This window comes from Lepus europaeus, chromosome 10, assembly GCF_033115175.1.
Source record: "Lepus europaeus isolate LE1 chromosome 10, mLepTim1.pri, whole genome shotgun sequence".
Lineage (NCBI taxonomy): Eukaryota > Metazoa > Chordata > Mammalia > Lagomorpha > Leporidae > Lepus > Lepus europaeus.
The window spans coordinates 14,263,303-14,275,856 of record NC_084836.1 but is presented as its reverse complement, the minus strand read 5'-3'; the positions used below and the strand labels follow the sequence as shown (position 1 = coordinate 14,275,856).

Sequence of the window (12,554 nt, the reverse complement as noted above, 5' to 3'; positions counted from 1 at the left end):
TAGAGCTGGTTATGAGGGAGACTGGCTGTGCATGCTAGATGAAATGTGTATTTGTCAGCTTCTTAGAAATAATTCGTTTACAGAGTACCACAGTGATATGCCATTTAAATAGTAGCGGGTGCATTTTTTTAAAATAGTTCAAGGTCAATCTACTTAAAATAAATGCAATTTAAGTGTAAAATAGAGTGAATGCGTTGGAAAGTTTTTAGAGGTAGCTTAAACACAACTCAGAAATGAAGTAGGCATTTCCTTTAAATTACTGGTGTTTGTAAACTGCCTGAATTGTTTAAATTTTTGCTTAATCACTTTTTTTTTTTTGCATTTGGGTGAAATTTACTTAACGTAAAATTAAACAATTGAAAGTGAACACTTCTACAACATTTAGTACATTCAGAATGCTCTGCAAGCATCACCTAGGATCCATCCCTTTCACTTAAGATTCCACACCTGTTAATTGGTTTCTCCTCATTTCTGACAACCACCAATATGAATCTGTATATATTTACATATTCCAGATAATTCATAGAAATGAATCCAGGCCGGTGCTGAGGCTCAATAGGCTAATCCTCGGCCTGCGGCGCAGGCACACCGGATTCTAGTCCTGGTCGGGGCGCCGGATTCTGTCCCGGTTGCCCCTCTTCCAGGCCAGCTCTCTGCTGTGGCCCCGGAGCGCAGTGGAGTTTGGCCCAAGTGCTTGGGCCCTGCACCCACATGGGAGACCAGGATAAGCACCTGGCTCCTGGCTTCAGATCAGCGTGGTACGCTGGCCACAGCGGCCCCTGGAAGGTGAACCAACGGCAAAGAAAGACCCTTCTTTCTCTCTCTCTCTCTCACTGTCCACTCTGCCCGTCAAAAAAGAAAAAAAGAAAAAAAAAGAAAGAAAGAAATGAATCCATAAAATGTGTGACCTTTTGTGTCTTAATTCTTTTTTTGAGCATGATTTTCAGCTTCACCTACATGTGGTGTATATTAGCAACTCATCTGTTTTACAACTGAACAGCATTCAATTGTATTTAAAGGTATAGACAATTTACTTACCTCTTTTTCTGTTGATGACTTTTTGGCTTGTTATTTGGCTATTGTGAATAGCACTGTTATGAACATGCATTTACGTAGGCATGTACTTGGGTGATTTTGCTCAGGTATTAAGTTTATAGACTTATGAATTTATATGCTGATATAAAGTTGTTCTATAGTTAACTATTGGAGAAAACACTAAACTGTTGTCCAAAACAGTTCAAGAGTTTTATATCCCTACAAACAATGTATGATTGTTCAAATATTACTATATATACATATATAACTTTTTAAAAATATTTTTATTTATTTATTTGACAGGTAGAGCTACAGACAGTGAGAGAGAGAGAGAGAGACAGAGAGAAAGGTCTTCCTTCCATTGGTTCCCTGCCCAAATGGCCGCAACGGCCAGAGCTGCTTTCACTCTGTATTGCCAGAAAGAAGCAACATCAGTAAATCACTCTTCAACATTTAATGGTGCCACAGGATTAAACAATGGTCGGCCTTTCTTGGCTTGAATTTTACCAAAGTTAGACTCAAACTCTTTTTTTGTTCCATTTAGATTCGCTAAATGCCCATCCTTTATTCTGTAGCCTAAGGCATTCAGTTTTTTTATCCTGTACTGCACTATCTGAGGCGTTAATTCAAGAACCATAGGTGTCTCTCTTATCTGAGCTAAGGAAATTCCTTCTTTTAGTAATCCCTGAATTCTCTCTTCTAAAACTGGAGCAGAATAATATAAAAGAGCAGGACATTTCAAAACCAGCTGCTTCAGGCCATGCTGTGTGCACTTAAACGTGTTTTTAGAGAAAGAAATACTGTCCTGTATACTTCTTGGGCAAAGCTGAAAAAGAAAGCCTTTGAGTTTGGACAGAAGTTGGAGAATTTCTGAATTTGTAAAACCCAGCTCCTGGAGAAATTCCAATGTTTCCTTTACAGCTTCAGGAGAATTTAACAAAATAAATGGGTTTTGGCTTAATAATTTTAGTAGCCAAACTTTCATGTTGGCCTCAGAGCCACCCACATTTAGATAACTCTCTTGGAGAATCTGTATCATCTGCTTATTCTTCTCAACAGGATTGTGAAAGACAGGAGATGCAGTTGTCAGAAACCTGCTAATGACTACATTCTTGAGTCCCAGTTCTTGAAAGAAGTGAACATTGAACTTCTGCATCTCCTGGTCTTTAACAGTAAAGAAAGATTCTGGAAATTGCTCTATTAATTTGATTAATTCTTCCTCATTTTTGCAGACCAACTGCCAGAGGTTTTTCTGGGTGGTAACAGCAGTTGGACTACAGATAATTGCTTCTGGGCAGCGTTCCAAAATACTGGCTATCACAGTCTCATTGGCACCTAGTTCTTGTAAAATATTGGCAATTTCTTCAACATAGGTTTTATCCTCCAGAAGTACCCATTCTTTTAATCTACGGATTTTCCTAATGTCAACTGAAAATTTACAGAGTTTTTCCACTGTTCTTTTATTTTCTGTGTTTGACTGTCTGTCAGTTGTGTAGGTGAAGCGTGCAAGAAAAGGTCTGTTCCCTGGAGTTGATTGCGCCTTTCTGAAGGAACTCAACCTGCAGGGCTGGGACCTCAGCAGCAGCTTCCAGAGCATGCCTGTAATCCCCTGGCTCATTCCTGCTGTCCTGGGATTCAGAATATACTCAGCATACCTGTAAGAGAAAAATAAAGGTTTTTAATACAAGGGGTGTTGGCTTTTAGAACATTCAAAGTTGCAAATTTGGGCTTTGTAAGTCATAAATATAGAAACCAAATGGATATAAATTACAAAGGAAAAGCCATTGGGAATATTAGAAAACTCCTTTATGTAATTTATTAAAGTAATATACTGCTTCACAGTTTATAGACTTTTTTTTTTAAGATTTATTTGAAAGAGAGAGGAAGAGACATAAGTTCACTAGTTCATCCCCCAAATGGCTAGAATAGCTGGGGCTGGGCCAGGCCAGAGCCGGGAGCCAGGAGCTTCATCTTGGTCTGGGTACGGGAGCCCAAGCACTTGGGCCATACTCTGAGGTACATTAGCAGGGAGCTGGATCAGAGGTGGAGCAGCCAGGATACAAACCAGTGCCCATATGGGATGCCAGTGTCACAGGTGGTAGCTTTACTCACTACTGCCACAATGCTGGCCCCAAGACACCTTACATTTTGTAAATCCACTGAGCTTTGCAGTAACCATATGAAGTAGTTATTTCAGTTTGCAGATCAGCAGCAAGACCAGAGTTCAGAGGTTCACAGGCTTTGTGTTTTTCTGACACAAATTGCCTTTCCTATGACTCCTAGGTTTCCTTTTAAAGACATTTGTTGTGCAAGAGCACAGGCATGTGCACACCATAGGGTTTTTTGAAATGTACATTTGCAAGTTGATGTTTAGCTAAAGCAGATACTTAAAGAATGGAGGGGCATCTAATATTTTAGAGTAAATATTTTTGCTGAGTAACTATCACCCAAAACGGGTCAGCTAATTTGTTTTACTTTAGATGAGTTAATAGATGTATTCTTAGTTATATGAACAAAACATTTTATAAATCTAGATTAAAATATGAATAAATCTTAGGTAAAATGACAAGTGCCACATGACTATTATAGTAGGTCCATGGGAAGTCCGTCTCCTGTGTAATGGTGACCTTGCCTTTAAAATAGTCTACCTATTGCCACTTGTCACCTTTAGGTATTCTGAGATGGTTACCCTTGTCTGATGTATTATAGCCTTTGCCACTGTAGGGGTGGCAAAACTCCATTTATATTTTGAGATACTTGCTGGGCCTGAAAATTGAACTGATAGATGGTAGATTAACAGGAGAAAAGCATATAGATTTTCTTAGTAAATTTTATGTGGCACAAGAACCCTCATAAGGAAATGAAGATCCAAAGAAGCAGCTGCAATCTGTTATAAACGGGACGCAGAACAGTGAGTTGTGAGGGAACAACTAAAATTGGAGGCTTATAAGATAAAAATTATTTTAATGAGGTCTGCACAGAATTCTTTTAAGGTTCAAGTTCAAGTCCTGTGAGGATACACATGTTACTCTTGGTGTAGAGAGGGGATCTTCCGCGTGGGAAGGTTGGAAGTGATCTTGCACTGCTGTTTTTTCAAGTGCCTCTAATTATGCAGAGTAGTGTATTAAACTCCTTCACATTTTTTTTTTGTCTCTGGTAATGCAAACATACCTAGTTTGTTTAACTTTTAGGATGTGAGAGTGCTAAGCCCTACCACAAAAGCATAATGATGGGCTAAGGAGCTGGTTAGCAGCCTTTGAAAGGAAAATGGGAAACAGTCATCACCAGCTCTGCCTCTTAGCAGAGTGCTTTTGCCATGTGTGCTGAGCACTTTTCACTTTTTTTTTGTTTTGACAGGCAGAGTGGATAGTGAGAGACAGAGAGAAAGGTCTTCCTTTTTGCCGTTGGTTCACCCTCCAATGGCCGCTGCGGCCAGCGCATGTTGCTGATCCAAAGCCAGGAACCAGGTGCTTCTCCTGGTCTCCCATGTGGGTGCAGGGCCCAAGGACCTGGGCCATCCTCCACTACCTTCCCGGGCCATAGCAGAGAGCTGGCCTGGAAGAGGGGCAACCGGGACAGAATCCGGCGCCCCAACCGGGACTAGAACCTGGTGTGCCGGTGCCACAAGACAGAGGATTAGCCTGTTAAGGCACGGTGCCGGCCAAGCACTTTTCACTTTCAAGCCCAACACATTTAAATGATTGTTCTGTAAGGGAAAATAAGTAACAAAGCTCCCATCTTGGTTTGCCATTAGTATTTGTTTTTAACTCTGAAAGAGTTCCAGAGGGAGAAGGAGAGGCAGAGAGATATTCCCTCCACTGGTTCACTCCCCTGATGGCTACAATGACTAGGGTTGGGCCAGGCCAAAGCCAGGAAGCCAGGACCTTCCTCTGGGTCTCCTGCATGGGTAGCAGGGGCCCAAGCACTTGGGACATCTTCCGCTGGTTTTTCCAGGCCATTGGCAGAGAGCTGGATAAACTGGAATGCTGGTATCACAGGTGGCAGCTTAACCCACTGTGCCACAATTCCAGCCTCTTGATGTACCATTTATGATAACGCATTGTTAGTGCTTTAGAGACCAAACTAATTGTAGGCATAGTTACTGCTTTAGTGGCTCAACAAGAGTTCTCATATAATTCCTAATATCATTAGCCATTAAAAATTTTTAAGAACATATATTTAATATCACACTCTGTCCCTTAAGTATATATAATTGTTATGTGTCAGAAATTTTTAAAAATTTTAAAGAGAATCATCAGAACAGGGAAGAGAAGGTGGCAAAAACATAGGCAGATTTGAGCCAGGGGCCCATCCCCACTCACTGTGTGACCCACATGGTGCTCAGGCCTTACCTCCAATCCACATGCTGGGGAGGAGCATGGGAAATACCTAATGAGTATAATCATAACAGCAGCAATCTGATATCAACAGCGTCTGAACTTTAAGAATGCTGCAAGGGTTAAAGTGCATTTCAGGCACTCTGCATAGTGCCTGATACGTACAGTAAGTACTTAACACATGGCAGCTATTAAAAAGCTGGAGCTTACAAGGCTTGTAGTAATGACTTTGTATTTTAGAAGTACAATTACTTAACAAAGAGCAGCTGAAAGCTGTTTTATTCTATTTGTGTTTTAATTATTTTGAGAAAGGCAGATAGACTTCCCACCTGTTCTTTCCCAAACACCCAGGAGCTAGGTCTCTGAGGGTGGCAGGAACTCAACTACGTGAGCCATCACCCGGTGCCTCCCAGGGTGTGCATTAGCAGAGCCAGGACTCGGAACCAGACACTCTGAAATAGAATGTGGTGTCTCAAGCAGCATCTTAACCACTGTACCAAATGTCTGCCCCTGAAAACTTATTTTAAATATCAGTTTTCCAAAATAATTGCTTATAAAAAAAATACAAACTCACTGCAGAGAGACTGTCAAATTCTGAAGAGGATAGAAAATGGTCAAAATTGCACCACCTATAGACAACTGTTCCTGTTTTGATGTTTACTTGTCTGTTTTTCCATGTCTCACCACCTAACAACTCTAGTTTTCAAAAAAATGAAAAGCAGAGAGGAAACAGGGCCTATTAGCTGGTTTACTCCCCAGATGCCTACAACAAGCTGCGACTGGGCCAGGCCAAAGCCAGGAGCTCAATTTACGTCTTTCATGTGGGTGGCAGAAATTCAGATACTTGAACCATCACTACTCTCTGGCACCTGCATCGGCAGGAAGCTGGAGTCAGGAATTAGAGCTGGGCATCAAACCCAGGTATTCTAGTATGGGATGCGAGCATTAACTGTTAGGCCAAGCCCCAGCATCACCACTACCCACACCTCATTATAATTCTTTAAATACATAGTGCAAGGCTGCCTTATACATGGGAGTTAGGTATTGAATTCATCCTAATTGCAAAGGCTCAACGTTTTCCTTGACTGTCCCTTAAGCAGGTAACACACTGGTGATCAACACACTAAATCTCAGCCAGCCCAAGAGAGCCAAGGGTTCCTTGAGGGTTAGATCCTACTGTCTGGCTAAGCACCAGATAAAGTAGCTGGCTTGGTTTGTGGATTAGCATTGTACAGAATGACAGCTCATTAAATATTGACACCACATTGACAATGCCAAGGCTCCTCCACTGACAGAGGGGCTCTTGCCAATGAGGCCAAGAGAAAAGCAAGCTGTCACCCATTTCCTGCTTATTGTAGAGTGAACCATGATGTGTTCAGGTGAGTTGTCTGAACAGTTCTCTAATGAGTTCCGTTGACTGCAAAAGTGAAAAGCTTGAATATTAAAAGGAACATTACATAATTCATTTTTTTACCCACAGATTTATGAAATGAGTGTATAATATAATTAATTTTTAATTCATTCCTAATATTGATCACTTAGGCTACTTACAATTTTTGCTGTATGCTGAGTATCTGTCCACATTTCATGTTTTTCCTTTAGGGTAAATTCACAGAATTCCTGGGGAGATATATGAACACTTGAAAGACTAAAGTTGCTGTTATTGTCAAGAAAAACTATGTTAGTTGATATTCTCAAAAGCAGTAATGAGTGATTCATCTGTTTTTATTTTGGTATGTGAAAAATGATATAACACTAATTTAACAGATTTTTATTATTGAAGCTAAATTTTTAATTATTTTGAATATCTTCATTAACTTTTTTTTTTTTTTAATTTTTGACAGGCAGAGTGGACAGTAGAGGGAGATAGAGAGAAAGGTCTTCCTTTTTTTGCCGTTGGTTCACCCTCCAATGGCCGCCGCGGTAGGCGCGTTGCGGCCGGCGCACCGCGCCGATCCGATGGCAGGAGCCAGGTGCTTCTCCTGGTCTCCCATGGGGTGCAGGGCCCAAGCACTTGGGCCATCCTCCACTGCACTCCCTGGCCACAGCAGAGAGCTGGCCTGGAAGAGGGGCAACCGGGACAGGATTGGTGCCCCGACCGGGACTAGAACCCGGTGTGCCGGCGCCGCAAGGCGGAGGATTAGCCTGTTAAGCCACGGCGCCGGCTTATCTTCATTAACTTTTATGAGTCAACTATTTCTGCCTTTTGCCTTACTAAACCACAATCTTTTACTTTTTTTATTTTTTATTTTTTAATTTTTTAAATTTTTTGCCAGGCAGAGTTAGTGAGCAATCTTTTACTTTTTTAAAAACTGATTTAAACTCTACTAAGAAAAAAAAAATTCTCATTTTTTGGGAAATACTTATATTGCATTTGCATGACATTTTCAACTGTTCATGGTATATTTTAGCATACTAAAGTAGTCCCTGGTAACCTCTGTTCTATTTTCTATCTGTATAAATTTGCCTCTTCTAGATACTTCACAGAAGTAGAATATGATGATCTCTGAGTTAACAATGGTTCACCTTACAATTTTTGATTTAATGGTGTTTTATTTAAAGTATACCCAAGGGCCGACACTGTGGTGTAGTGGGTAAAGCCACCACTTGCAGTGCTGGCATCCCATATGGGCGCCAGTTCAAGACCCAGCTGCTCGACTTCCGATCCAGCTCCCTGCTATGACCTGGGAAAGCAGTGGAAGATGGTCCAAGGGCTTGGGCCACTGGACCCACATGGGAGACCTGGAAGAATCTCCTAGCTCCTGGCTTCAGATCGGTGCAGCTCTGACCGTTGTGACCGAGTGAACCAGTGGATGGAAGGCCTCTCTCTCTGCCTCTGACTCTGCCTTTCAAATAAATAAATAAATCTTTAAAAAATCCATTTTTCATGTGCTGTATTTTCAACTTACTATGGTTTTTACAGGACCTCAATCATAAGTTGAGGAGCATCTATATTTGTCTTTGTCTGGCTTATTTCACTTAGCATAGTGTTTGCAGAATTTTCCATACTGTAGCACATATCAGAACAAAGTAGTTTTCGTTGGCCAAAGAAGGTTTTCCATATGATTCCTACCACTTTAAGCACCCAGGTGATCTGGTGAAAATTCATCCACATCCTTTTGTATGTTTGAATTTTAAGTTAGCTCCTTTATTCATTTGAAATTTCTGGATGTTGGGGCTGGCTCTGTGGTGTAGTGGGTTAGGCCCCCACCTGCAATACTGGTATCTGAGTGCCGGTTCTAGTCCTGGCTGTTCCTCTTCCAATCCAGCTCTCTACTATGGCCTGGGAAAGCAGTAGATGGCAGCCCAAGTGTTTGGGCTCCTGCACCCACGTGGAGCACTCAGAAGAAGCTCCTGGCTCCTGGCTATGAATCAGCCCAGCTCTAGCTGTTGTGTCCATTTGAGGAGTGAACTAGTAGATGGAAGACTTTTCTATCTTTCTCTCTCTCTGCCTGTAACTACCTCTCAAATAAATAAATAAATCTAAAAAATTCTGGATGTTGAGAATCTATATAAACTGTCAACAACAGTGTAGTTCTCTCCAAGCATCATTTTTAAAAAAGCTTAATTGTTCTAATTGCAAGGCACAGAGCAATCTTCCATCCATTGATTCAGTCTCCGAATGCTCACAGATACCTGGAACTGGGCCAGGTCCAAACCGAGAGCCAGGAACACAGTCCAGGTTTCCCATGTGGGTGTCAAGGGACTCAAATACTTTGGCCATAACCTGATGCCTCCCAGGAAGTTGGAATCCTAAGCGGGACTGGGAGCTGAACCGAGGCACTCTGATACGGGATGTAGGTGTCCTAAGTGGCGTCTTAACCGCTGCTCCGGATGCCATTCCAACAAGCATACATTTTTGAACAACCTTTACTTTGCCTATGATTTAGGATGCCTCTAACATGTTAAATATAGCTTTTGTTTCTAATTCGGCTATGTTTGTTTTGTGTTGCTACTTGAGAATGTGTAATTTAAAAAGAAATTTGTTTACCTCAAAGTTCTGGAGGACCAAAAGTCCAGAATCAGACAGCTGCATCTAGTGATGGCCTTGTGCTATAAAACATGGCAGAAAAAAGCCGAAGGGCAAGTATGTGAAACAGAAAACACAAGGAGTAACAGTTTAGTAACAACTAATTTTCAAGGCAACCAGACTATTCCTTGAGAGCGAGAACTCCAGTGATTAAGACATCAATCCATTCATGAAGGCTCTGGCCCCCAGCTGCAGAAACTGCTATACTAGGGACCAGGTTCCCAACCATATTCAAACTACAGCATCCCCTGCTGCATTTTAATTCTCTGAATAGGCCTTTGCTGCATACTTGGGTTTCCCCGACAGACTATCTTAAAACAACCTCTGGTCAACTCATCCTTCCATGACTTTCCCTCAGTTATCTCACATTTTCTCAATTTAGACCTCTAGTCTCTCCATTGCCCCCATTTCCTCCTTTGCTCCCAGCCAATGCTCTCACATCTTAACCTGTACAAAGAATGGAGAGCAACCCATCACGCCAGACATCAACCCACCGCTTTGTCCTCTGCAGTGGTGCCTGTCATTGTTGAGTAAACCCTGCTCCTGTGAGGAGACCACCTCACTGGCCTGAGAACTCAAAAGCTCTTCTCTCACACTTACTCTTTCAGCCCACGATCTTCTGATTTCCCCCCTTTACCTCCACAGCTCTTCCTCTCTTCCCCCTTCCAGCCCAAACCCTATTTTTCTCTTCCCTTCAGCTAATTCTTGCTGATCTTCTTGTTCTAATCTGCATTTTCTTTCCTCCTACTTACACAGCTTCCAGTGAAGACAACTTCCACATGGTTAGAGCCAGTGATAGTTCCTAGCTCATCTGACCTCTGGCTTTCTGGATCGGCTGACTACTCCGTCTCATTTGATTTCTAGGCTTCTCCCTTGTCCTGGTTCTTACTCCTGCACAGCTGATCATGCTTTATCTGTCTCTGCAGACTCATCTTTAAGTCTTAGTTCTAGACGTCTTACCTGAACAGTTTTCTTCAGCAATCTTGTCCTTGTTCAAGGCTTCAGTTAGTCAACTTGGGCTTCTCTCCAGTTTATCAAAAGTGTGATCTTGTCATCCCACTGCAATGCACTTTTCAATGGCATTTTAGGGTAAACATTAAATAAAACATAGATTTCCTTACCATGGCCTACAAGGCCTCTTTGAGCTCTGCCACCATCTCAATCCTGTCTCCCATCTCCTACACCAGCTGTAGCAGCTTCCTTGCAGTCTTTGTGGCTCTTCAAAGCCATACAGTCTTTGAGGTCTATGACCATTCTCCAATACCAAACTATACTAACTCAGCTCTCTATGTGTCACTTTCTCAAGGATGAGTCCCTGACCTTCATGAATGGATGAAGCCTCTCCATTAGAGGCTTTCAAGGCACCTGAATCACAACAGTGTCCCACCGGCCGTTGCTGCAGCTGTTCATATGCTGTTTTTGTCTCGACAGTCCATAAGGGCACAGACTGTTCACTAACGTGTTCCAGTCCTGGGCAGGTGACCTTCCTGTGTTCTTGCTAGAGAACACTGCTTCTGAATCTACTGTTGCACCTAAAAGTTCTTCATTCCACCGGTAGTGTTTTTCAAAGTAAGTAAGGCATTATTTGGGGCACTAGGTCTGTTGCTGAAACAACACTTAGATCTTTTTTTTGGCTTCTAAGGCATCTGAGAATCTGAGAGCCACAGACTCTCTTTGCAGGAAAAAAATATCCATACCTATAACATTTTAGAAATGATTTTTAGCAAGATTCATGGACACACTGCAGCCCAGCCATGAACAACTTGATGAGTTCTACAAGCACTGGGAGGGCAGGGACGTAACGCTGCTCTGCAAAGAACCTGGTCCACGGAGAAACAGAACTCCTGTCTGTCCCTTGAAACTCAGTAAACAGTCTATGTTCATAAAGCAATTTAATGTAGTGAGTAAAAGTGTTGGCTGTTGGAGCCAGACTGCCTGGGCTTAAAATTTGGTCAACAGCTGTGGTGATCTAAGGACACAACTTCATGTCTGTTGGCTCAGTTTGACTATCAGGAAAATGGGAACACTCCCTCAGTCACTTAGAATATTCAGGAAATTTCACATATTCTTAGGCACTAAATCACCCCAATAACATATCATGAAGATGAGGAAGCAGAAACAGGTAAAGTTAACTACCCAAAGTTGCTCAGATAAATGGCAGATCCTGGATTCAAACCAACAGCTTGGCTCCAGAGTCCTGCTCTTAGTCCCCTGCTCTGTGCACAGTAATGCTCTCAGTAACCGCTTGTTTAATCACACTGTGGACTATGCTCTGAGTCTGTGTTTCCAAGCATTTTTGAGGAGTGAAATACACTCTGTAACATGCACAATTTTTATACTTAATAAGGTCCTTCCTACATTACCACTAATTTCAAGTAAGTTCCACATTTATAACATCTATGATCTGAAATTTTCAAATATCAACGTTTTTAAGCAAGGGAAAAAAGAGTTCATGAAAGCGGATCTTTTGGGCCGCGCAAAAGGTTGCACGTTCCCATAGGGAGGCTCCACTTTTCCAGAAAATATCGGCCCAAGGTGCCCAGTGCAGGCCCAACCCGGGCAGGCAGAGCTGAGCATCTGGCTGGGCGCCAGGCTTTGCCGTGCACGGCCCCTGACACTGGCGGCGGTGCTGCGGGCGTCATAATCACCCCAGCGGCGGAAGAAGGGAACGACTCACCTGTCGGTGTCAGCTCCAGGCAAAGCACAGGGGTCCCGGGGCCGTGGCTCCGTCCTTCCTCCCTACCTCGCGGGCCTGTTTCCCCAGGTCTGACGTTTTCCCGAGGCCCGGGCCTGAGTCCTAAGTCTCCAGCCAGGCCGACCAGGCCGCCCCTTTACCCATAGCCAATCAGAGCTTGGGAGACGGGTAAGCCCGCAGGCACACCCCCGCGGCTCCAACCCAGCCAATCAGAGCGCGGGGCACAGGCTACGTGATACACCCCACGCCTGGGTAGGGGCGGGCTGCCAAGCCAGGTCTGCATGGGAATCAGCTTCCCAGGACGTGGCACAGGGCCTGCAATGGCTGCGTCTGACATTTTTACACCCTTTGCTTCCCAGCTTTAGGATACTTGGAATTCAAGTTGCTTTGTCCCTTAGAGAATGTTACTAGCTCGTAAGAAAACAAGTACAAGCAACTCAGAAATCGCTGAATCTTT

General features: G+C 42.9%; 1 protein-coding gene across 2 annotated transcripts; it reads right to left on the bottom strand.

The window, feature by feature from the left end:
• Positions 1 to 1,302: 1,302 nt before the first annotated feature.
• Positions 1,303 to 12,226, bottom strand: MTERF2 (mitochondrial transcription termination factor 2). Of its 2 annotated transcripts, XM_062202969.1 has the most exons (5): positions 12,080 to 12,226; positions 10,363 to 10,471; positions 9,364 to 9,425; positions 6,924 to 6,992; positions 1,303 to 2,690 (listed from the first exon to the last, which is right to left on the bottom strand). In XM_062202969.1, the coding sequence occupies exons 4-5, from the start codon at positions 6,959 to 6,961 to the stop codon at positions 1,475 to 1,477; spliced, it is 1,254 nt and encodes a 417-aa protein (XP_062058953.1). In that variant the 5' UTR covers positions 6,962 to 6,992; positions 9,364 to 9,425; positions 10,363 to 10,471; positions 12,080 to 12,226; the 3' UTR covers positions 1,303 to 1,474. The 2 variants fall into 2 exon arrangements, with proteins under 2 accessions (XP_062058953.1, XP_062058954.1); XM_062202970.1 differs by lacking the exon at positions 6,924 to 6,992.
• Between the last annotated feature and the right edge of the window lie 328 nt (positions 12,227 to 12,554).